Genomic DNA, 24,663 nt, shown 5'->3' with positions numbered 1-24,663 from the left:
CGTTGGGCTACACACTGTAACCCCCTTGGTAGTACTGTACGTACATGGGTTGGTGCGACCTTGCCTCTCGGCCCTTGGCCTTACAGCACCAAGTCAAACCATTGGCAAACACACCGAGGTATTAGTATCCCAGAACTGCGCTGATGTATGCCATGTCATTCCTTCTCTGCCTGTTTCCTTAGCTCGCCGTGATGAGCGGAGCGCTATCCAATGCCCATCCAAAGCCCACAGCCCAGCCCTCTCCTCAGCCCTATACGCAAAGAGTCCCAATGATACACACCCCCCGTTGTCAGGTTTCGCCTCCTCCCCCCCCCCCCCCCCCCCTCCCTCTCTGACGTACCATGTTGAAAACAACTTTCGTGCTCACCTATCTGACCGCCGCCTCTTCTTCTCCAAGCCACCCCAGCCCATGCTCCGGAACGCCCGCCCTCCTCCTCTTCTTCCTGGATTACGCACATGGCTGGCGGCTGCCATTGGCTGGGCCTCCTCCTCGCCCGACAACCCTTTCGGTCCGGGACAAACGCGAAGCAGAAGCAGAAGCAGAAAAAATGAACTCGACACAGAAGGGTAATAGGGAATCGAATGAAAAACAAAGCATGGTACATGCCAAAGATGCAGGAGGTTGTGCTATTACAAGGAGCGAAGATGGGTGAAACAAGAGCGGGCGATGCAAGGAAAAAGTGGAAAGCCAAAAAACAAGAGAAGCAGAGAGATGAAGCGCCCAGGGGAGAAGATCAACAAACTAGCCCAAGCCAAAATGAATGCCAGATTACAACTCGATAAACTCATTTTTCAAAATAATCCTTCTTCTTCGCTGTCCATCCCCTGCTTGGGAGAGCCTGCCGAGTCAAGTTCCCTTCAAGCCTCAGTTGGCGACCTCCTCCTCCACCCAGCCGTTCAGGTTACCCTGGAGACCAAGACCAAACCCGGCGCCCATGCCGCCAAAGCTGGCCTGGTACTGGTGACCGCGGCGCTCGGGAGCATCGCCGTTGCCGCTACCATTCCCGTTCACGCCGAGACCGTTCGGGCTGTTGCCGCCGTTCTCAAACCCCGGGGCAAACACGGGCAAGCTCACGGCGCGGTTGTGCGAGGCACGCGAGTTGACCGGGGCCAGCAGGCCGCCGACGGTGGTGGCGCCTGACGAGCTCGTCGACGTCGACGTCTGAGGGATGCCGCTCATGTAGCCGCTGGAGATGCTCGCCGACTGCTGGTGGCCCGAGATGGCGGGCGGGCCCTGAGGAACCTCGAGGGTGAGGTTACCCGGCTCGTTGGGCGACGAGGCCGCCGTGCCGAACAGCGCCGCCTGCTGAGCGGCCAGCACGTGCTGTTGCTGCTGCTGTTGCTGCTGCTGCTGCTGAGCGAGGTGGTTGAGGTACATGGTCAGCGGGTTGTTGGTCGTGTTGAACAGCGTGGCAGAGGCCGCGGTGTTGCCGGTGGGCGAGTTGCCGTTCTGGCTGGCGCCGTTGGCGGTTGGCGAGGGCTGGTCGCCGCGGGGCGAATTCTGCTGTTGCTGCTGCTGCTGCTGCTGTTGTTGCAGCTGGCGCGGCGGGTTGCCGCAACGGTCCTTGCCAAAGTTGACCTTAAACTTCTTGTACTCCTCCTTGCTGCGCACCGCCTCGATGGCCTTGATGGCGTTGGCGATGTTGGTGAAGTTGACAAAGGCGCAGCTCTTCTCGCGCAGCGTGTTGACCAGCTCGATTTCGCCGTACTCGGAGAAGTCCTGCCTCAGGCGCTCCTCGGTCCACGTCTCGTCAAGGTTGCCAATGTACACGTTGCGCGAGGCACCGCCGCTTACCGCGAGAGCGATGGCCGGCGGCAGGGCACCCGAATGCTTACCCCAGCCGACCTTGAGGCGGCGGTTGTGGATCATCAGGCCCTGGAGGTTGCTGAGCGCGTAGAAGGACGCAGCGGCCGTCGGGTCGATGAAGGTGACGAAGCAGATGTGCTTGTCGGGGATGTAGCGGATGTGGTGCAGCAGGCCGCCGCGAACCACGTTGCAGATCTCCTCAATGGTCGTCTCCGGGTGGATGTTGCCAAGGTAGATGGTGCGGTTGCCCAGGTTGCCGATGCCGCCGGCCGACGTGGCCACCGCGGCCGCCGCCACCGACTGCTGGGCCAGGGCGCTGGAGATGAGATCGCGGTCGGCGCCCGTCAGCATGTGGGCATAGCCAGGGGCGATGCCCAGGTACTGAGCCGCGTTCTGCTGCTGCGTCTTGGACACGTAGGCGCAGCGGTCCTTGCCGTAGTAGACGCGGCGGGGGGCCTGCCACTTGGGCTCCTGGGGCAGCTGGGACACCGCCTTGATGGCGTTGGCGATGGAGAGGAAGTGCACAAAGGCGATGTTCTTCTCGCGCACAATCTTGATCGTGTCGATGGGGCCGAACTTGCCCAGGTCCTCACGGATCTCCTCCTCGGTGATGTCCTCGGGCAGGTTGCCAAGGTAGACGTTACGCGAGGCGCCCGACTGCTGGACGGCGAGGGCGACCGACGTGGGCACCTGGGACGGCTTGCCCCAGCCGATCTTGATGTCCTGGCCCTTGATGCAGAGCTTTTTCAAGATGGCATCCGAGTGGAAGTGGGTGGCGGAGCTCGCATCCAGGAACGAGATGAAGGCGCAGTTCTTGTCCGGCAGCAGGCGCACCGACTCGATCTGGCCGCTGCGCACGTGGCTCAGGATCTCCTCGGCCGACGTGTCGGGAGGAATGTTACCCAGGTACACGGTGCGGCTGGTGCCCGTCACGACACCGGGGCCCATGGTCACGGGCGACGTCGGCTGCATGGGCATCTGCAGCTGAGCGCCGTTGTTGAAGGAGCCGGTGGGCGACTGCGGGCCGTAGAACTGGGGCGCGCCATAGGCCGAGGGCGACAGCATCGACTGGTACATCTGGGGCGAAAGGCTCTGCTGAACCGGGCTCGCCGGGCCGTTCTGCTGTTGCTGCTGCTGGCCCTGCTGGAAGCCGTTGACGTTCTGGAAGTGCGGGCTCGCGAAGGCGGCCGGCGTGCCGGGCTGGAACGGGCTGCCCAGCAGCAGCTGCGAGGGCAGCAGCGGGGTGAACTGCATGTCGAAGGCGGTGCCCGGGGTGGTCAGATCGGCACCGTTGGCCCCGGCCTGATGGTGGTGCTGGACGGGCTGCGTGTTGATGGTGGGGATGTTGCCGCGGCGCCTGTCGGAAAACCCAGAAATGTTGGAGGTGAAGGCGCCGTGCGAGAAGCCCGTCTCGCTGACGGACGGCTTCGAGGCGTGGCCGAAGCGGGCGCCCGAGCTGGCGCCGCCCTGAGCCGGCATGTCCTGCATCCCGAGAAGATGCGGAGGGACGAGGTTGTCCCTGGTCTGAGGAGATAAGACCGCCGTTTTGAACGATTTGAACGTGCCCGCTGAGGCACGAGAGCGAGAGGAGAACGGGGGCGCGCTGGAATGCTTCCGGGCGGTAGCACAAGTGCGGCTCTGGCGGGTGGATGCCGAGGTCGCAGTGACAAATGCCGAAGTCTACCTCAGCAGAACTTCGGTCGAGGCCGCAAAGTCGGAAAAAAAACCTGGCGGCGACGAGGTCGTTGGAGCTGTGTCGCTAGCGAGAAGCAACGGCCGGAAAGGCTGACGGACGAGCTTGTCGAGTCGATCCGGAGGGGGAACGGGCGATCGAAGAACGGAAGGTTGGCCGAGAATCAAGGGCGTGGCGCGGCGTGGCGTGGCAGTTGGACCCTGGTGAAAGAAACGGCTTGTTGCTGGATCGACGCAGTCCTCTCTCTTTCAGGCGCACGTCTTTGGGTTCTGCAAAGACAATCGACGGCAGCAGCCTAGCAAAAGCAAGCAAAGGCCTCGTGGCAAAGCAGACAAAGAACTAGGTAGGAATAGCGTATGCCGGATATTAAAGCTTTTATCGGAACGATGCGAGCGAAAGCTTCTCGGACCAAGGCGGAAGAGGAAGATGGCAAGATGGACGCGGGGCGATCGTCTCGCTCTCTCCTCTTCTCCCTCTTGGGACAAGGAATGGACCAGGGCGCGAGACCTGAGAAGGGAGAAGTTAACGAATCGTCGTGGTCGTGGTCGTCGTCGTTGTCGTAGTCGTCGCCGCCGCCGTTGTCGTCGCTTTGGATGGGATGGGCGAAGGCGAGGACCCCGCGAGTTGCGTCAAAGAATTAATATCCCTATTTTTGAAAGAATGATAGGAAGGGAAGAGGAAGAGAAGGCGAAAAGAGCAAAATGCAAATGGGCACGGGTCGAAGTTGGAGGGAAGACAACGAACAACGAGTGCGGATGCAAGAAGGAGAGAAAAAGGCCAAGGGGGGGAAAAAAAGGAGAACGAAGAGTGGAAGACTTGGCCCGCATGCACAACCGAACGGGTTAGCTCTAACTTTTGATTGCAGTGTCCAGGGAAGCCGCCCAGGGGAACCGTGTGGCTGCTGTTTCCATGCGGTGCCTGGACCGTTCCTCGCCGACCCTCGCGGCGGGTACCTCACCGCGACAATGGGCCAATCATGGCTCGCCTTGCCTTCCCGGGAAAAAGGGGGAGAGTGGGTTCATGGCATGGAGCTCAGCGATGCTCCATCCACTGTGCGCTGCTTTCCAGCGTGACCGTATTGGCGCCAAGCCGTGACGGCTCAGGGTTCCCGCCTAAAGAACGTTGGCCGTTGTATGCTTATTCTTTCTTCCTCCGCCTTCTCCTTCTTTTCTTCTTCTTTTGTTGCCCTAACGAACAAACCTCAATGTACTCTTTTCTTTCGGGCCTCTGCTGCGTCCTTGTTGGCTCGATTTCTTCTTGGCTGTTCTCTTTTCGTTTTTGTTTCTGCTCCGTTCCCTGTCTCTTCTCTCTTTGCCTCACCGTTCTTCGCCCTGCTTGGCTGCAATGCCAAGATGACCTAGCCCCTGTGGAGATACATGGTCGATTTATGATCGATTGTGTAACCCTCTCCGCAGTTCGTCGCTGACGGTTTTCACTTGCCAATTGCTAGTCATGAGTCCAGGCGGTGCGAAGCATCCTGCACGAAGAGAATGCAATGACTGAGGCTGGTCTCAGTTCATTTCTGTCTCGCGGCTTCGGTCTACAAGTAGCGTGGTTCTGGATTCCCGTCAGGACTACCTAGGAATGGAACGCTCCAGGTTGTTTGATTTTTTTTTTTTTTTTTTTTTTGCTTGCTCCCAGTTTGAGGGAGGTTCCTTTGTGAACTCCTGGTTCCATTGCTCTGACAAGTCTGAAGTCTGACCAGGGGGACATCTCAATGAGCCGCTTTCGTTCCACTTGGCTTTGACTCGAAACGGACACGACAGAGGTACATCACAATGGGCTTCGGCTTGCATCAGACACTTTCCATCGAGGTCAATGGCCATGGCCATCCATACCAACGGTAGGTATCTACTGTGGTGTACCTGACACGACATGTCTCGCCGTCCTGCTCGGCCACGTTGCTGTGGTGCCACGCTCTGCAGGTCCCTCTCGCACGGCCCCCTGTCACCGCTCCCCGACTCTGTACATACTAGTACACAGTAGGTACATAGTACAACGGTGACACAGCAGCAACCCCGAGGCCCGGCTAGTCTCGCCTGACCGACCCCCCCCCCCCCACCCAAACCCGCACGACGAAACAACGGCAAGAACAGCCGTCTGTTGTCCCAGCGGACGGTAGCCAATGTGCTTCCATGCCCTCGTACGAGAAGCCATCATCACGGAGAACATGGGGAGCGCTCCGTGCGAACCCTGTTTGCAAGGCTGTGCAGTTGCCGCTGGCATTGGCATTGGCATTGGCATTGGCGTCATGCCCAGTGCGCATTTCTCAAACTAGGCGAACGCCCCTTAGACTCCTTACACTCACGCCAGCCGACCTGCTTGATTCGGGTTGCCGGTGTGGGCGGCGAGCGCCATGATACAGATCCTGCAGGACAGACAGAGCTCACAGGCAAGGGCATAGTAGCCATTTTCAGCTGTCATAGCTAAGCCAGGCAGCTACGGAGCACTCCCATCGGAGAGGAGGAGGATGGCTGGTGAATCCGGCCCGGGATCGCCCCCCCGGTGCATCGCTTGGGCCCGTTGGGATCGACGCGTAACGCGTACATACTATTAGTATTGTATCCAAGGCTGGAAAGAAACAAAACGAAACACACATGGCCCTTCCAAGTCGGCTCTCTTGTCATTCTACTATACGTAGGTTGGTACTGTACGTATCGTATGGCATTCAACCGGCCGCGGCTCCGCATCGGGATTTGCGCCGTCCGTGGCTGTCAAAAATAGCTCGTCGTCTGAACCACAAACACACATCTACCCCGGAGAGGAACCTCCCGAACCAATCCCGCTCTGTCAACGGGAGCACGAAAATATCCAAGTACGGACTGAACAAGCCCCAGACAGAAGGTCTCACACACAATCCCCGCGGGGCACAGAGTTCCTCCCGCGCCGCCCCCCCCCCCCCCCCCCTTCTTCCGATCCGCACATGGTATCGAGATCCGCCGCGTGGGTTCCCCTAGCACAAGCTCATCACCGGTCACGGTTCACACGCACCTACCTATGTAGCAAGGCCTGCTGCTGTTGAACAACTTCACCTTGCCACCGCCGCCGTCGGTGTCACCGTTACAGCCGTCGCCACCGCCACGCGCATCAAATCTCGGATTCCCCAGGGCCGAGGACGGGAACAGACATCGACGTCGACGTCGGCGTCGATGTCTGTTCGGGTCCGAGAGCTTGGCTCTGCCGTGTCCAGGGGGGCGGGGGGGGAGGGGGGTTGACTGACGGGAGCGGTGATCGTCCTTGCAGGGTCAGACACGCAGAGAACGGGCAAAGCCGAACGAACAAGCAGACGTCCGGGCAGCACACAAACAGCCAGCGCCGCGCCCGGCAGCGGGCATCTCGCACCTCGCACCTGGGCCGCACAGTGCGGCCCCGCCGCAGGGATCCGTCTCTCGGGTCTGCGGCTGGCGGCAAACGCCCTCTCCCCCCTCCCCGTCTGATGTTTGATCGGATCCAATGCCCAGGAACCTTGAGAAGCCGTGGGCAAATCCCGGATGGGATCCCGGCCGAGCCCCGTCTTGTTATTGCTTTCTTTGTTCCTTCGGCCCCTCGTCTTGTTTCGTTTGCGTACCTTGCTGACCCATCGCATGTGAGCGAGTTGTAAGTGTGGTGGCTATCTTGGGTGCCGTAGAAAGTGCGCTGTGGATGTACTCCTGAATATGTATCCACCAACGGCCCACCCGGCTTTACCTGGCTTCATTACAAGAACCCCAAGATCATTGACCCCCTTCATGGCCTCCTCGCATTTGGCGTAGCGCTACCGGAGCGCTTCTATTTACCGTTTCCCATGGCTCAATAAGCGGAGCCGCGACTGCCGTCTCCTTCGGCGCTAACCAGTCACCCCTTCACTCCGCCTCCCGCCTCCCGTCGCCAGCTCTCAGGGTGGGTAGACCCTCAAGGCAAGCCAACAGGAAAACAGCCCGAAACACAAGCTTGCGACATCGCCCGGATGCCATTTATATCCCGGGACTGACGCCGCGGGACGATGATAGCTTTGACGGGGCAACACTTTGGGGTTCCTCTCTCGCCTAGTCTTCAGCGAAGCGGGGGATGCCCAAAAAGGGGGGGGAGAGGGGGATCGCGATAGGTGCTTAGTAACGGCCATTGAGAATGATGGCAACTAGACCAAAGGATCAAAAGGAACAGGAGCAAAACGTCTATCGGATTTGTATCCCTCGACTAGCCGACGACGCCCGGTCGCCGCCTACAACCCCGATCCTCCCATTTGTCTCTTTGTCTCTCACCACGCGACAACAACACCCTGCCTCTATCTCCGCGAGCACCCCTCCTTCCACACCTGCCACGCTTACGGCTTGCACCGGCCCATGAAGCGCGGGTACAAGCTGCAAGTCCGCACGGTGTGCTGGTTCGCAAGCCAGGCGAGGAAGCGCTCGAGGCCGAGGCCGTAGCCGCCGTGGGGAGACGAGCCATACCTAGAAAGAGAGTCAGCCATGTTGGCAAGACAACAAAAGGGGGTGTGTGGGAGCCGAGATCAACTCACTTCCTCTGATCCGTGTACCAGTAGTACGGCTCGTGGGGGATGCCGTTCTTCTTGTACGCCTCGATCAGCTCGTCGTAGTCGTCCATGCGCATGGACCCGCCAACAATCTCGCCGACGCCGGGCACTAGAAGCACGCACGTTAGGTCAGCATCCAACTCGCACGGAACAGGCCCTTGACGAGACGAGAACGGGTCGAGCAGCGTGGGGGCGGGGCATACTCAGCACGTCGACCGACTCGGTCACCCTCGGGTCCTCGGGGTCCTTCTTCATGTAAAACGCCTTGATCTCGACGGGGAAGTGCGTGAGCAGAATGGGCCGGTTGATGATGTCCGTCATCTTGCGCTCGGCCGCCTCGGCGATGTCGTCGCCGAAGACGTGAGGGTTGCCCTCCTCGTTGAGGATGGGCGGGTCCTGGGCGTTGAGCCAGTCGATCGCCTCCGAGTAGCGCATGCGCAGGAAGGGCCGGGTCGGGCGCTGGAAGTTGGGGTTCAGGCGCTCAATGTACGCCTTCATGGTCTCGTCGGCCAGCACCTTGTCCACGACGCGCGAGATGATCTCCTCGATGTGGTCGAGGAGGTCGTTGAAGTCGATGAAGTCGAGCTCGGCCTCGACGTGCGTGTACTCGGACAGGTGGCGGCGGGTCAGGCTCTTCTCGGCGCGGAACGACTTCTCGATGCAGTAGACGTTGCCGAGGGACTGCATGACCGTCTCGAGGTACAGCTGGCTGGACTGCGTCAGGTACGCCTCCTCGCCGTAGTAGTCGTACTTGAAGAGCGTGGAGCCGCCCTCGACCTGCGTCTGCACCATGGCGGGGGGCGACACCTTGCGGAACTCCATCTCGCGGTACGTGTCGATGAAGGCGAGCTCGACGAACTCGCGCAGCTTCATGACGGCCGAGGCGTTCTCGCCGCGCAGCACCAGGTGGCGGTTGTCGAGCATCTGGGCGTCCCAGGGGTCCTGCAGCATCGAGACGCGGTTGGTGATGGCGTCGAGGTCGCTCGGGGCGCGGCCCAGCACCTTGAAGTAGTCGACGTGCAGCTCGCGGTTGTCGGGGGCCGAGGCGCCCTCGGGCACGGCGCGCATCTCGCCGTAGACGACGAGCGCCGTCTCGATGGCGAAGGTCAGGGCATCGTAGTTGCGCGTCAGGTCGCCGGCGGGGAGCAGGCACGAGAGGTAGCCGTAGCCGTCCTTGAGGGTGATGAAGGTGGTGGTCTTTTGCACGCGCAGCTCGTGGATGCGGCCGTACACCTTGACGCGCTGGCCCTTCTTGTCCTTGCCGTCGCCCAGCTCGACGGCCTTGTTGTTGAGCCGGATGCGCACCGCCGGCGGCAGCGTCGGGTCCTCCTTGAGCACAATCTTCTTGGAATCCTCGAGGTTGCGCAGGCGCTGCTGGCGCTCCTCCTCCTCCTTGCGGGCCGAGGCCTGCTCCTTGGCCAGCTTCTTCTTGTAGGCGTCGACGCGGCCGACCGCCTTCTTCATGGCGCTCTTGGCGGGCTCCTCCCACGTCGGGGCCTCGCCCTCCTTGGGCGCGGCCGGCCGGGTGAGGTAGACGGGGGCGGGCTTGTCGAGGTGCTGAATCAGGGCATGGTAGAGCGACTGGTACGGCCGGGCCTCGGAGCCGTCGGCCGACTCGTCGTCCTTGCCGGCGGTCGGGTCAATGTAGCACTTCGCGGAGGACGCCCCGGCGTCCTTGGTGCGATCGGCGAGTTCTTGCTGCGGTGGCGCGGCCATGGTGATGTTTTGCCTCGTGGGGTGCTGCGGGTGGTTGTCAATCCGCAGTCAACCACAAGATTTTTTTATCTTTTGGTTTTTTTTTTTTTTGTCCGACGAGGACGGAGGCAGGGAACCCGGAAGGAGGGGCAGGAGGGGTAGCTGCCGAGGAGTTGGTGGTGTGGCAGTGGAGGGGGAAGGGACACCTCAAACAATCAATGGTGGGGCAAATTCAATGGAGGACGGGAAAGACGGGAAGGAGGGTTCAAAGTGAGAGTTTGGCGGGGCAACTTTCTTCAAAAAAAATCCAATTGGGGGTTTTGACATGGAACGGAGAAGGTGAACCCGGGGGAAAAAAAACCGTCTACAGTACGTAACTCTCTCCAGATCTGTCGCTTTTTTTATTGCTGTAACCTCCGAAGCAGGTCGTGACTCACCTCCTTTCCCCTTTCCCCAACTCGAGATAAGGCCGTCCGTTCACATTTTCCCATGTGGTCCCGGGAGGATGGTCAGGGATCCGGGGCGCGGGGGGAGGGGGAGGGGGGGAGGGCGCGTGATCTAGGACGGGTATTCTGGAACAGGACCGCGGCGATCAGGGTTGACCGCAAGTTGACAGAGTTGCAGATACCTAGGTTGCACCCGCCTCTGTTGCGGCGGTTTGCGGCGGCCGATGACAGACTGCGCGCCGACAGGATCCTTATCTTGAACACTGAGGAGGCTTAGGTCTGCACCTGGAGCTTGCGCTTTGACAGCCCAGAGCAGAGGTCTTCAGGACGCCGTTGTCTCGGCATCTTGGGATTGAGCGCGTCCTGATCCTGCCGAACGTGGCAGTTTGATGGTTCGGGATACAAGGGCCAATGCCATCCGTGCGGCAAGTCGTTAGTTTTCTGTCTAGCCCGGTGGAGGGTTGACCATTGCTGGCTCCACAGTTCATCCAATACCTCAATCTTACCTATATAGTCTTGATTTCTCGGTTTGGAGCTGTCAAGAAACGGTCGGACATGACCAGGGGCTCTCTCGTGCAAAACGCCAGCTCGAATGTGGCGCCATCTCCTGTGGTGGCTTGTCATGGAGGTGGGCGGCTTTGTTTGTACGAGTCAATAAGGCAGCAGGAAGCGCAAGCACGAGCATGAAGCAGACCAACCGCCAGTGACTGCCGAGTCGCACAGCAGACCCTCGCCGACAAAGCCAACAGGTCAGGCCAAGGACGTGCACTACACACGAGGTTGGCGACAGCCGTCAAATGGCACGTGTTGGAGGGAACATCGCAGAATCAAACTCGAAAAGCGCAGGGAAAGCTTCGGAAGCGACACGATAAATGCAACGCAAATCACCGCATTTTGCCAATCAGGATCCGGGGGCATGTATTCCTAAAAAATTGGTCACTGGCGAAGGAGTGAGAATGAGAGAGAGAGAGGGAGAGAGAGAGAGATCTCGAAAGTATTAGGGAGAACAAAAGGCTCTGTATCTGCACGGATGGGTTGTTATGGTTGAGAGAAACTTGGGGAAAAAATGCACCCCTCCAGAAAAGAGAACACGAAAAAAGAGGAATCTTCTCTTCTACTTCTCCGCCTTTGCCGTCCAAGCCTCCCCCTTGTGCACGTTCTCCGGCTGTCGAACGATCCAATCGATGCAGGGAGCTTCTGTAGGTACTCGAGCCGGGCCGCGTCTAAGCCAACCGGCCGATGGTGACCGAGCCTGAAGAGAGGAAAACTCCCCGCGGAAGGGTTGCCCGGGTATGGTAGAGATGGGCTTTGCGGTCCTGTTTCGTGACCTGGCCGCCGCGCTGGGTGCGTTGTGTATGGGGACGGGGGGGCTTCATGTCGGTATGGTCGTGGTCTCGGCAGCCCGTTGGATCAAAGCACCAGGCACTTGTGGCTCTTCTTCCCGCCCTTCGGCGGAGGCGGCTCCAGCGCCGCAACGATCGCCTGTTGCCGGAGGGGTCGGGTCAGTCTAGTTCCCAACATACACGGTCCTGCTACAAAACAACCCCGCAGGGGTGGGGGGAAAGCCCGTCCTAGCCTCCTGGACGGAGGGGCGGAGAAACCCGCACGCCCTCGGGAAATCGCCCTACCTCATCAAACACATCCTTCAGCTTGTACTGCGTCAGGGCGCTGCACTCGACGTACTTGACGGCGCCGAGCTCCTTGGCCATCCGCTCGCCGTCCTCTCTCCGCACGGGCGCCATCTTCTGCTTGGCCAGCTTGGCCACGACGGCCGGGTCGTCGCGCAGATCGACCTGCGTGCCGACGATGAGGCAGGGGACGCCCGGGCAGTGATGGTGGACTTCTGGGAACCACTTCTCGCGCACGTTTTCGAACGACGCCGGCGACGTGACGCTGAAGCATACGAGGAACACGTCGGTCTGGGGGTACGAGAGCGGGCGCAGACGGTCGTAATCTTCTTGTCCGGCGGTATCAAAGAGGCCGAGAGTGTACGGCTCGTCACCGATCCTGTGGAAAGACAACAAAAAAAAGGAGAGGCTTGGTTTAGCGCGCGGGCCGGTGATGGAGGGGGAGGTGGCAGAGGCTGTCGACGTACATGACGGTAACGGCGTAGTTATCGAAGACTGTCGGCACATATTCCGAGGGAAACTTGTTTGTCGTGTAGCTGATGAGAAGACATGTCTTGCCGACCGCACCGTCGCCGACGACAACGCACCTAGACGTCAAAGCGTTGCTCTGTCAGCGCTCGGAACCTGACGCACACGCGCAGAAGCGAGGTCCGCGACACGCGTGCCGACACGGACCGCATGCCCTCGACGAGGGAGCCGCGAGGCCAGGACGGGCATGCAAAGAGCGCCGTGCACAAGGGCCTGGTGCCTTGCCCCAAAGGCGCGGTCGGCCGGCTGAGGGATGTCGTCGCGCGGCGCACGTGGATGGGAACGTACTTGATAGTTCCGAGTACCATGTTTGTTGACTAGAACGCTCGATGCCAAATATTCGACCGAGATTCGAAAAAAAAAATCGATCCGACAACAGGGCGCGAAGATGGACGGCCGGCTTCTTCCCCCTTTCGAAGGCTCGCGGACTGCTGAGTCTTGCTTCGCACAAGCTAGGAGGGTGGAGTCGCGGGGGGAGGGGAGTAGGGATGCGTATGTGAACCGGCGGTTGCAATAGAAGCCAGCAGCCACAAAGCCGGACGACAACGGGGGAGGGGGGGAGGAGCTCAGCGGTGGGTGAGAGACGAGACCCGCGCGGCGGATGCCAATGACGAATGAAGCAAGGCGATTGATGTTTCGAGGGGAGTCTTGGTAGGCGGGGAGCCAATGTTTCTGCAACAAAAGGACTGGGGCCGGGGTCCGCTGGTTCGACGAACCTAAGGCTGGAGGAGGGGAGGGAGCGTAGGTCGATGCGATGCGGGTTTGCGGTGGGTTTGGAGTGGTTTGAGTGGTCCAGCAGCAAGGGAGCAGGAGCAGGTCACGGCGGGACAAACAATCGGGAATGGGGAGGGAAAAGGAAGAGATGACGGATTCAGGCCGCGAATTAAAAAGGGGACTCGAGGTTTGGATGCAAATCAGTGCTAAGATTACGGGGGGGTGGGAACCTTGGAAGCTTGGAAGAACCGGGTCATGTCCACGGGGGGGTCGCTGCTGGGCTTTTTGGTGGGAGAGAGGAGACCTGAGCCAGGCGAGCGGTCAAAGTGACCAGGGGGGGGGGGGGGGGGGGGCGCCCATTCCCAGGTGCCCACAACCCGAACATGGCCCTCCAACCTCCAATCCGGTTGGGTCCTTTTGCTCCGCCGTCGCCAATCCCGTCGCAGAGCAGACTCGAGCAACTCGGACGGCGGCCACAGCGGTTCATCAGAGCTCGCCCCATCAGGCCGGCAGAGCCAAGCACACATCACGATGCCGAGCGACGGAGACGGCCATCCAGAACCCGGGCAGTCTCACACACACAACACACAACACACACACACACACACACACACATATATATATATATATATATATATATACATATAACTACACAACCCTGAGGATCAACGAGATGGTGGAGACGAGAAAGGTGGGCATTTCTGCCCCGGCGACGCAGCAAGCCGGGGGCAAAGGTGCATGATCGTTTCGCATGGATGCAAACGGCCGAACGAAGAGAAGGCGCTGCAGGACCGGTCAAACGCGGCCTGGCAGCGCCGGCACCTGACGGCCACCTGCTGGAGGGTATGTACCTAGCTACATGACAGAGAGGGCCATGCTGGTACGGAGGGCGGAGCCATCCGTACACCTACCTATGCTGGGTAGCTACCTATAGTACCTACACCGGACAAGCCACCTACCGTTGGCGCCCTCTGGCTCCTCCTGCTTCGTTGATCGACGACCCCATGTCCCCCGCTACCGCATGGCTGACAGGCAGGCGCGGGCGCGGGCCATGGCGCTTCCGCAACGGACGGCGACCGCAGCGGGCGGCATGAAAGGCTTTTGAGCATCCCATGGGAGGGGGCGGACGGACGTTGGTTGGCTTCTGGGGAACCGCACGCAAGACGAGGACCCTGGCAGATGCTGCTGTGCGACAGAAAGCCTGTTGCGCCACGGGCCCGATCGAATCGAACCGCCGGCGGAGCTTCCTCGTCCTCTTTTTTTTTTTTTTTTTTTTTTTTTTGGTATCCCCCCCTCCTTTTCCCTCCCGGAGCGGCAAAGAAAGACACGGTTGATCCCGAATTGGGGAATCGAGGGGTCACCGCGAGACCCAACGCGGCATGTACGATTCGCACGCACCAGCGCCCCTGAGGTCTGTTGGGTACGGTACCAACGCGCGATAATCCAGCGAAGGAGGAGAGGCGCCGGAAGCTCCACGGATGCCCCGTGTCAACGAAGCTGGTCGACTCTTCCCCCGCCGGCGCCATTACGTTCATGCTGGGAGCGCTGCTGCCGGGCCCTGGCTCCCGGTCTGGTTGGTAGGACAGGGCATGGGCATGGGAGGGGAGGGGGGGGGGGGGGCCTTGGTCCCCCATGCTCCGTAAGTCCTACCGGAGGAGCGCTCAAGCCTGAGGTGTCAAGGTGTCGACAAGCCCTGGGATGGCCGCCAGTTGGAGCCAGATGGTGGGACGGCCCGGTAGTCATTGCTACCTGCCAGCCACAGAAGGGTAGGTAGCGGCGTTTGTTCATCTTTTTTTTTTTTTTTTTTGTTTTTACACTTCTCGTCTTCTACGTTTTGTCGGCGGCCGAACGGGCTCGTCTTGGCAATGGAGACTTGGGAAGACGTCGAACGTTATCGGCTGAGTCATCCGAGCTGGCGCCGGCCGTAGAGAGCCGACGAAGTGGGATGGGCTCCGAGTTAACGTTGGCTACTTTACCGTAGTCAGCCTAGTGGAAAGGTTGGTTGTCAATGGCCTGCCGGCGTTTGCCTTTGGCGACTCTTGATGCCCCTGCCCGGCGGTCAGCAGTCCTACATGGCGTAGGTTGCCGGGCATCTTTGATGGGCGCGTTGGCGATAGCTGATGATGCGCTGCAACAGTTCCATACGTGCCGTGTGTGTGTGCCGGTCGAGCGCGCCCATGGTCCCGTTGACGATGGAACCATCCAATTCTCCGTGTCGCATTCATTCCGGGCCGTGATTTTGCGGCCTTGGCAACGAGCAACTATCGCCGGCGGGCGAGCAGGCCGTGATGCTGAACAGCCTCAATCTATGCATATGCTATATATAAACCTCTGAGACATGCCGTGATTCCGTTTGCTTTATGCTGGTATAAGGAGAAACGCTGCATCCCGTAAGGCTTGCAGAGAAGCCGATGCGAATGGTGACGTATCACAGTGTGGACACCGTGCCCGGCATGTGATTTTCCGACTGCCGGGCTTGGATCGGGCTGGCTACCGCGTCGGCGAAGGTGGGGCGCGGATGCGATGTCTGTCGAGGTTGCCGCCATTGGCGAACCTCGCCGTTCAGAAAGTCTCGCTGAGACTGGGCGTCATCTCACTCACCCAATCTCACTCCTTCGCTCGCTCACGATCAACTTGTACTCTCGAACCACCGTCGTCACTTGCCCAACAGCACATTACCGATCCCTCGTACGGTCCTTGACGGCGCACACATCAAACATGTCAGCCCTGGCAGACCTCGCCTCCACCGAGGTCATCGATGCCCTCCTGGAGCGCTACCTCACCCTCCTTGATGAGTACACCTCGTTCCGCAGCCAGCTCAACGCCCTGCAGGCCAGCATGTACCAATGCATCGCACGCGCCAACTTTGCCGCAGAGAGGGGTGTCCGGTACTATGGCCAGGACTACTACGACGAGCGCATGCAGGCCGGGCGCCATGTGCACATCCGGCTCGTGTGCGCAGGGAGCGAGCAGGAAGCGAAGACGAAGGAAGGGGAAACGGAGATGGAGACTAGGATGATTGAGGCGGCTCCGGTATTCTCCGTCCGGGCGTGCCCGGATGGGACAGCTCGGTCAACAGACGGCGGGACGGAGGAAGAGAAGGCTCAGGACAGCACGCCGTCGAAGAGGCTCCCTGAGGGGGGCAACGACGGCGCAAACGCCGCGGGTTCGGCAGCTCCAAGCACGAGCCCAGACGACGGTAATATCCCTCCGCAAGGCAAAGGCCCGCAGAAGGCCTCGCAGGACCGGGTGCCAGCGGAGGCAAAGCCCCACGTCCAAGAAAAACAACAAGAAACCGGCGACAAACCGCCCGACGGCCAGCAGAAACAGCAGCAGCAGCAGAGGAAGAAGAAGATGGCCAACAAACACGACCCTCTCCGGTGGTTCGGCATCCTCACCCCGCTTCCCCTCCGCCAGGCCCAGTCCCACGCCATCCGTGCCGTCGAGGATCTCATCCCACGGCTGGCAAGCATCAGCGCCGAGATGGCAGCCGTCGAGCTTGCGGTGCGGCGGGCGAGAAAAAAGAGGGCCAAGGAGGAGCGGCGGTTGCAACGGGAAGAGAAACAGCAGCAGCAGCAGCAGGAGGAGGAGGAAAAGGAGCAGCTGGCGGTCCAGGATCAGGAGACAGAGAAGGGGGCAGAAGAGGGGGAAGAGGAAAAGGGAAACGACGGGAGCGAAACGAGGGCGTAGGTATCCATGGCGAGGGGGATATGGGCGCTTTGGGAGAGAAGACAGCGAGAGCGGGTGTGTCTTCTGGCTAGGAAGCCCCCGCGAGCTTCCCTGGCCTTCCAGCTTGCCCCGGCCAAGCCTGGCGCGCTGCCGTCAAGCACCGTGACACCTGACGTGGCCGACGGCATCCAGCGCCTTGCCCACACCTGACATCCAGACATCCATGCGGCGTGTTGCGTGCCACCTCGAAGCCTATCCTGAGGCAAGAAAATCTTGTACGCTCCGTGCACCTCTTCTACGTGAGATGATGTGAGTGAGGTGACGGTGGGGGCGGGGGAGAGAGAGGAAGAGTAGGATTGGGCTTGTCACACAAGCGAGTTGTGACAATCGTTCCGTTATTATCTCATGACTAGAAGCGTGGTTGTGCTCCCCCTCCCTCATTCATCATTGTTATTCGGTATTTTCCTGCCTTGTTTTTTTTTTTTTAACCTGGACCATGACAACCGGCGAAGTAAGCCATGCGCTGCCCGCTATCCCGAACCGCCGAGGGGAACTTGGAATTCCGACCATGTTCAATTCCGACGGGCACTCCTTCGGGGGCACCGCCGGCGATGGGTGCCTAAGGTACATTACTACCTCGAACAGGAGGGACTGACCGTTCGTCTCTCTTCTCCCCCCCTCGTTCCTCAATATCCATGACCCGTGACTCTGTTTACCCGCCGCCCATCCCTCCTCCCCCCAAATCAATCTCTGCTCCAAGAAAACGATGCTTGGCTGACGCTATGAACAAGAGGTACTCCTGGTGCCTTGGCTAATGCCCCGCCCACTCCGGTTCCCCCTCCGGCAAGGCTGGTTTGTCGCGGTTCATGCGGCACTGCTCTTTCCAGTTGGTCGGGGTGAACTTGTCGACGACGGCCTTGAAGGCGGCCTGCGAGAGTCCAACAAGGTCAGCCATGGTTCCCGTGTCGCCCGAGATGGCGTGGCTCTTGCTCTTACCAAGGTGCAAAGGGACGGGTCGCCCTCGAAATGGTTCCCCGGCAACCTGCAGGCCGGCACCGTGACGGGCTCGTCGTTGTACCGCATGCGGACGTAGTAGCCGTCCAGCTTCCTCTTCTCGGCCTGGGTCAGCTCCGTCGTCGGCCTACGCCCGATGGGCCGCGCGGCCGCGGGAGAGGCAAAGAGCGCCGACCACCAGCCGCGCTTCGCCGACTGGGCCTGCGGCGGCAGCGGCGGCGGCTGCTGCTGCTGCTGCTCCTGGGCCTCCCGGAACAGCTCGATCGCAACGTGGCTCGTAAACGGCGGCCAGCGCTCCATGTCAAAGGCCCCCACGCTCGCCAGCATGCCCGCGAGCGTCGTGTCGTGGCAGCCGCTCAGGCCGAACCGGATCCCCCGTTCGCCTCCCTGCTCCGCCCTCTCCACCATCCTGCCGACGATATCGCCCATCAGCGGGCCGATCCCCAGCATCCGAAACTCCCTCGACTCGCGAAACCCCGAGAACCACTCGTCGACGTTGATCTTCTCCATGGCCGCCTTGAGCGCGGGATCGTAAAACTCCTCGGGCAGCCTCGTCTCGGGCCCGTGGGCCAGCGACGCGTTGATCGTGTCCATGATGCCCGACAGGCGCGGCCGCGAGTCGACGGCGATGCGCTGGCCCTGCGGCATCCACGGACCGAGGCGGCGGTTGAGCAGGTCCATCTCCGGGGAGCGGTTCCAGCGGTCGGCGGCGCGCTGGGCGAACGCGCGCGCCAGGGCGGCCAAGCGGCGGCAGTTGCCGTCGTTGGGGTAGAGCGTCTCGTTGTCCGGGGTGCGCGAGAGGATGACGGGGGCCGGGAAGCGGCCGTCGGGCCCCGGGACGCGGGCGGAGGGCGGGTAGAGGGCGGCAAAGGCTTGCTGGAGGGATTCGAGGGCGCGCGGGACGGGGGTGGCGCGGAGGTAGAGGGAGGCCTCGGCGTCGGCCGGCGTGAGGGCGGGCGGGAGGAAGCGCAGGCGGTCGACGTAGAGGTGGCGCAGGCGCTGGCCGAGCTCGTACGTGGAGCGGCGGCCCTGGTCGGTGAGGCTGCCGTGGTCGCAGAGGGCGTCCGGGTCGTCCTGGGGCCCCTTGGCCAGGACGGGTTCGTCGTTGGGGCCGATGGATTCGAGGCGGCGCTTCCACTCGAGCGTGTCCGTGGCCGGGCCGAGGGCGGGGTCTCGTGGCGCGAGCACGGCGGCGCGCATCTGGCGGGCGGCGGAGCAGTAGGGCCAGAGCGGCCGGAGGCCGGCGTTTTGGAAGCGGGCCGAGATGGGGGTCCTCTCGCCGTGCCGCATGAGCACTTGGACCTGACGAAGCTCCAGGCCGGGTGGGTAGAGCTTCCGGAGCTCGTCGTCCGTGTAGGGCGGGCGGGGGACCAGGCTCGTCATGGTGATGCGTGTCCGAGGGGATGGGAGGATACCTCTGTTTTGTTAGTCTGTTTGCTGGTGATTTTTTATTTTTTCCGTGAGAAGTGGTGTCGAGAGGGAGGGGAAGCAAGGAGAGCCCAAGAGGGGGGTGCTGCACCAAGGGACGTCCGAAAACGTCCTCAGCGCAAGTCTAGGTAGGTAGGTTGTACAACCGCAAGTCCGTCGGGGACGACCAGGCCAGGGATTGGCTCCGTCCTGAGGGTCCGTTCGATGGGCACATCCTGGACCACAGGAAGGGAGGGAAGAAGGCGTTTTGGTGGAGACCAGGAGGCTACCTACAGGAGGATGTTTGTTGCCCGACCTAGAGAGAGCCGGGTTCTGGGAGAGAGGGATCGACTAAGAAAGATGGCAGGTCAGGTTGTGAGCAAAGAAATCTCAACCCCCTCCCACTCCCGGTTTCTACAGCTAGAAGGCCCGACTTTGTAGGGACGGCGTTGAGGCAGTGAAGCTGGCCTGGGGTCACAGTGTGTAAGTGAGCCGAGGGCCAACCATGGCCATCAACCCGAGACTCTGGGTCCACTTCAACTGTTCACGGTCGGTGGCGTACAAATAGCGAACGTTACCGTACGGGGGTAGGTACCTGAGGTTGTTGCTCACCTGTGCAGCAACGGAATTGTGTAGGATCCAAGTGCGCTATCCCACCACCAAGAGTGGATTCTCGTCCATGCGGACCTACCATGGCATTACACGTTACACACGATGCACGCACGACCTGAGCCAAGGTTCTCAACAAGCCTTGTGGTGTATTCCATGGCGATGGGGTACTTGTACGCACAAGTACCACTTGTCTGTATGGTAACGTTCACTTACACCACCTGGTAGGGACTGGGACTCGGCCCGACCCCTCCAAAATGCCAAAATGTGGGGGGTGGGGGGGACCTGAGTGGGACCTGAGTGGGACCGGAGCGGAGGGGACCCGGCTTTCTTGGCAACGGGACGAAACCCGCCCAAATCGACTTTGATCTCATTTTGACATAGATTTCCTTGTTGACTTTTTCTGGCATTGGGAGAACTTTGAACTCTCTCAATTTTTTTTTTCTCTCTTTCTCGCTCACCTTCCTCCTGCGTGCTCCGCCAACCTCTTCCGTTTGCTGGCCGTGGCTGCATGTCGACGCCGCTCCCTACCATGTCTTGAACCCCCCTCCTCCTCCTCCGCCGAAGAATCCAGCAAACCATGCGCGACCTCGGCCTCGCCAGCGCCGGCGGCGTCTGCGTCCGATGCCAGCTTCGGCTCCTCGTGGCTTCTCATGCCAGGGCCCGCCGCGGAATCGCCACATCTTCCGGTGCTGCCGCCGTCCCCCCGGGCTCCGCAGCCGCAGCCACCGCCGCCGAGGAGGATGGCCGAGCGCACGAGAGCTGGATGCAGACGGGCCCCCCCGAGCCGCCCTCCTCCATTCCCACCCTCCGCCCTCCGACCGACCCTTTCTCTCCGCGCCGCCCATCTTCCCTCTCCATTTTCCAGAGCATCGTCGAGAGCCAGGCCAGGACGCCTGCCGCGCCCGGTGCCCCGGCCGCCGGTGCCGCCGCCCTCGGGCTCGTCAAGGACGTGGCCAGGATACAGACCATGCTGGAGCACGAGGGCGCCACGCTGGCCGACGCATTTGCCTGCTTTGAGGGCTCCGTCTATGCCCAGATCAAGGACAACGGCGCCGTGCCCCAGATCATCAAGAACCAAATCGCGGCGGTTCTCCTGGAGCCCCTCGCCCTCGCCAAGCCCAAAGACTTTGATTCCGGCGAGCTCCCCGGCGTCGCCCGCATCACCGACATCATGATCGAGCTGGACGTCCTCCGCCCCTTCGCCTGGGCCGCCCTCGTCATCGAGCTGGTCCAGCATATCTACCGCCAAAAGACGGTCCCCGAAGCGTACGCCTCGGTCAAGGACTTCGAGACCGCCATGGCCCGCAGGGACGTCCTCCTGCACGACCTGGTCGGCGCCTGGCGTGCCTTTTGCGCCCAGAGGTCGAGCGCGCCCCACGGCTCCTCGGCGCCCAAGCCGCCCGCCAAGGGCGCGCAGGCCGGCAAGGCCGTCCAAAGCAACAGCACGTTCCAGGATGCGTTTGCCGCCATGTTCCCCCAGTACCTGCTCCCGTCGATGCTAAAGCCCTCCCTGGCCGCCTTTGCCACGTACAAGCTCTTGACGGAGCCCTTCAATCGCACCCGCTCCATCCAGAGCGAAGCGGCCCCCTTCCTCGCCATGATGAAGACGCTCATCTTCCAGGGCCCCACCGCCAGGAGGCCGCCGCAGCCGGCCGACTTCGAGGCCGTCTTGGACGTCTACCCCGACCTGCCGCGGCTCCTGTGGCCTCCCAAGCCGGCCAAGGGCCAGGCCTATCTGAACTCGGCGTCGGTCTTTCGGGACGCCCCGCGCAACGCCGTGAGCACCATGTACCACCACGTCAACACCGCCGTCGCGAGCAAAAACCTCGGGGCCGTGCAGCGGACCTGGGCCCAGTTCTGGGGCGAGGCGGCGGCCCCGGACGCCGAACGCATCGCCCAGCTCGCCCGGCACCCCGACATGTTTGACCTCTTCATCTACGCGTACACGGTGCTGCGGCGGCCGCAGCAGGCCATCGAGGTCTGGAGCAACATGGAGCGCATCGGCATCAAGCCCACCATCAAGACGTGGAGCTCCATGCTGCACGGGTGCGTCAAGGCCTCGCATCTCGCCGGCGTTCACGCCGTCTGGGACAAGCTGGTCCGCTCGGGCATCCAGCTCGACACGGCCATCTGGACGGCCCGCATCCACGGCCTGTTCGCCTGCGGCGACCCCGACTCCGGGCTCCGCGCCCTCGAGGAGATGGCCCACGTCTGGGCGCACCGCAAGGACGCCCGGCATGCCCGCATCGCCGTTCAGCCCTCGATCGAGCCCGTCAACGCCGCCCTCGCGGGCCTCCTCCGCCTCAACCGCCGCAGCGACGTCAACAAGCTCCTCGCCTGGGCCTCGCGACGCGGCATCAACCCGGACCTGTACACCTTCAACACCCTCCTCCGCCCGCTCGTCCGCGCCGGCGACATGAAGGGCATCGACGAGGTCTTTGCCACCATGCGCAGCATCAACATCGAGGCCGACGTTGCCACGTTCGTCGTGCTCCTCGAGGGCGCGCTCAACCAGATCGGCTGCCTGGCGCCCGCCCAGCAGGTCGAGGTGGTGGAGCGCATCCTGGCCGCCATGAAGGATGCCGGCGTCGAGATCAACATGCGCACGTACGCAAAGATCCTGCACCTGCTGCTCCGCGAGGGCGGCCGCGCCGAGGAGCCCGTCAAGGCCGTCCTCGCGCACATCTGGCACCGCGGCCTCGAGCTCACCTCCCACATCTACACCATGCTCGTCGACCACTACTTCTCGCGCGACCCGCCCGACTGCGCCGCCGTCACCGCCCTGATCGAGAACCGCCGCCTGCACGAGAACCGCTCCATCGACCGCGTGTTTTGGGAGCGCGTCATCAGCGGGTACGCGCAGGCGGGCGACACGGCGCGCGCGCTCGACATCTTCAACCGCGTCTTCGTGGCCGGGTCGACCATTACGTTTTCCACGCTCTACGACTTGCTGCGGCCGCTGCTGGCGGAGGGCAACATGGCCGCCGCGGCGCGCGTCGTGGAGGCGGCGAGGAAGATGGGCCGGCTGGAGGACGGCGAGACCGGCGCGGCCACCGCCGCCGCCGCCGACGGAGGAAGGTACTGGCGCCACCGCTTCTGGCATTTGGTCTACAGGAACGGCCTGATGGGCCAGCATCTGGAGGCCAAGTTCTTGCTGGCGAACCAGGAGTCCATGAATCAGGGTTTGTGAGGGCCGTCATGGTGGTAGAGAGGGGTGTGTCACGCACATGTTCCTGCGTGCGTGCGTGTATATGCGCCTATCTATGTACATACAATTTGGTTACAATGTGTACCTGTACAACATCCCATTAGCTGGATAGATTTTTCCTTTTTTCCTCTGGGTGCACAGAGAGAGAGAGAAAGAGAGAGAGATTGTGTCGATCTCTCCCCTGCCCTCGTTGCTCAACCACTACTGCGTACTCCGTAACAGAGGCGGCGGGATCCCGAGGGTTGCAGCCTCGGCCTTTCCTAAGCCACACCGGCGACACGAGGTGGTCGAGGCGCCTCGGAGATGACCATGCCACCCGTATACTCAGTAGTACAGAACCGAGAACGGCTACTCACAGCTTGCCCCGGGCAAAAACGCATGACGAGATGAGGAAAAAAAAACGCCCCGTCTTGGCCTGCAGCAGAGAAGAACGCCCACGCCGTTTCATCCCCTCGACCCCCTAGTCCCCTTTCGTGATGGGGGAGGGGGCGGGGGCATGACGGCATCATCACGTTCTCGTCACATTTCAACGGTTGTCTTGCTGCTTATGAAGAATGTCCCAACGGTCGCATCTCTCATGGTCGAACGCAAAAAAAAAAGAAATTGCCGGGGGGCTATAGAACCCCGCATTATGCTCGGGTTATTCTTGTGCGCGGGAAGGGAGCCACTAATACCACCTGCTACGTAGTGTCCGGGGATGAGGAGGGGAGTCAATCACGCTACTGTCTCAGATGGCCGGCGACTCGGTACCTACTTACCTACCTACCTACTTACTGTGTACCTACCTACTTACCTACCGAACGTTACCTCGGTAGGTACGTCCATCTGCACATGATCGGTTGCGTCCACGGCCTCTCGGGGCCCAAGAGGAGCATGAGGGCGGTGGATCGGTGGGTTGTAGCGAACTTGGTTCGACGACGTCGTAGTTGGAGGGAGCAAACGACAAAAGCCGCGGGTTCACCCCACTGCTTGGGGGGTATTATTATCTGGGGTACAGCAGCAGTACGCAGCGGACACGGTAACGCTTTGCAGCAGGAGATGATGCTCTTGACGGACAGCCCTCCGCGGCCAAAGATTGACATGCATACTAGACACACCACATCAAGACGAAAAAATGCCCCAAGGAAAGAGGATGATATTTGCAGCGTGGTATTCACTGTGTACCTATGTAGAGTTCCGGAGCATTATGGTGCGTTGTTGTTGTGCACGGTTTTGTGCCCTCCGTTCATTCCTATATCCTGCCTCATCCATCCGATTCCCCAATATACCCTACCACACCGTGTCATATATACATGTCGTTCCCATCATCCATATACCGCGGTATTATAATCCCAAACCCCCTCATTCCTGGGGAAAAAGCGCAGAACCCGCCCGAAGGCGAGCTGCCTCTTGTCCTCGAACCCCGTTTTTTTCCCTGTTGCCACGCGGAGAAACAGGCTCCAAAGAACACGACAATATCTATCCCAATCCAAGCGCCAAGCATGTGTGTGTATGCATGTACGTGCGTATGTACGTACGCACATGCCGTTCAGAAATCAAAAGGCCAATCCATGTGTGCGGCATCCCGATCCGCGGAGATCCAAGACGATTGCCCCCTCCCTAGCATGTATGCATGGTCTATATTTTGCCTCTCGAAGGCAAAGAGAGCAAACAAAAACAAAGGAAAACATGAAAAGAAGCTGGCGAGCGAGCAAGCCGGCAAGCGATGAGGCAGGGGAAAGCCCGGGCC

General features: G+C 61.0%; 6 protein-coding genes across 6 annotated transcripts; 2 read left to right on the top strand and 4 right to left on the bottom strand.

Annotated features, from left to right (window-relative positions):
* Positions 1 to 865: 865 nt before the first annotated feature.
* On the bottom strand, positions 866 to 3,295 carry VTJ83DRAFT_1179 (uncharacterized protein; the record flags this gene model as incomplete). The annotated part of the gene is made up of 1 exon (XM_071007309.1): positions 866 to 3,295. One exon carries the CDS (start codon positions 3,293 to 3,295, stop codon positions 866 to 868), a length of 2,430 nt encoding a protein of 809 aa, XP_070870532.1.
* A 4,508-nt stretch (positions 3,296 to 7,803) lies between these two features.
* Positions 7,804 to 9,729, bottom strand: VTJ83DRAFT_1178 (uncharacterized protein; the record flags this gene model as incomplete). The annotated part of the gene is made up of 3 exons (XM_071007308.1): positions 7,804 to 7,930; positions 7,999 to 8,122; positions 8,217 to 9,729. 3 exons carry the CDS (start codon positions 9,727 to 9,729, stop codon positions 7,804 to 7,806), a joined length of 1,764 nt encoding a protein of 587 aa, XP_070870531.1.
* Positions 9,730 to 11,564: 1,835 nt separating this feature from the next.
* VTJ83DRAFT_1177 (uncharacterized protein) lies at positions 11,565 to 12,618 on the bottom strand (the record flags this gene model as incomplete). The annotated part of the gene is made up of 4 exons (XM_071007307.1): positions 11,565 to 11,636; positions 11,783 to 12,161; positions 12,250 to 12,369; positions 12,599 to 12,618. 4 exons carry the CDS (start codon positions 12,616 to 12,618, stop codon positions 11,565 to 11,567), a joined length of 591 nt encoding a protein of 196 aa, XP_070870530.1.
* Positions 12,619 to 15,742: 3,124 nt separating this feature from the next.
* On the top strand, positions 15,743 to 16,714 carry VTJ83DRAFT_1176 (uncharacterized protein; the record flags this gene model as incomplete). The annotated part of the gene is made up of 1 exon (XM_071007306.1): positions 15,743 to 16,714. One exon carries the CDS (start codon positions 15,743 to 15,745, stop codon positions 16,712 to 16,714), a length of 972 nt encoding a protein of 323 aa, XP_070870529.1.
* A 790-nt stretch (positions 16,715 to 17,504) lies between these two features.
* Positions 17,505 to 19,090, bottom strand: VTJ83DRAFT_1175 (uncharacterized protein; the record flags this gene model as incomplete). Its single annotated transcript, XM_071007305.1, has 2 exons — positions 17,505 to 17,621; positions 17,690 to 19,090. 2 exons carry the CDS (start codon positions 19,088 to 19,090, stop codon positions 17,505 to 17,507), a joined length of 1,518 nt encoding a protein of 505 aa, XP_070870528.1.
* Positions 19,091 to 20,303: 1,213 nt separating this feature from the next.
* VTJ83DRAFT_1174 (uncharacterized protein) lies at positions 20,304 to 22,916 on the top strand (the record flags this gene model as incomplete). The annotated part of the gene is made up of 1 exon (XM_071007304.1): positions 20,304 to 22,916. The coding sequence occupies one exon, from the start codon at positions 20,304 to 20,306 to the stop codon at positions 22,914 to 22,916; it is 2,613 nt and encodes an 870-aa protein (XP_070870527.1).
* Between the last annotated feature and the right edge of the window lie 1,747 nt (positions 22,917 to 24,663).

The sequence above is a fragment of the Remersonia thermophila genome, chromosome 1 (genome assembly GCF_042764415.1).
Source record: "Remersonia thermophila strain ATCC 22073 chromosome 1, whole genome shotgun sequence".
In the NCBI taxonomy this organism is placed as follows: domain Eukaryota; kingdom Fungi; phylum Ascomycota; class Sordariomycetes; order Sordariales; family Chaetomiaceae; genus Remersonia; species Remersonia thermophila.
This window is presented reverse-complemented; position numbering and strand designations above follow the sequence as displayed.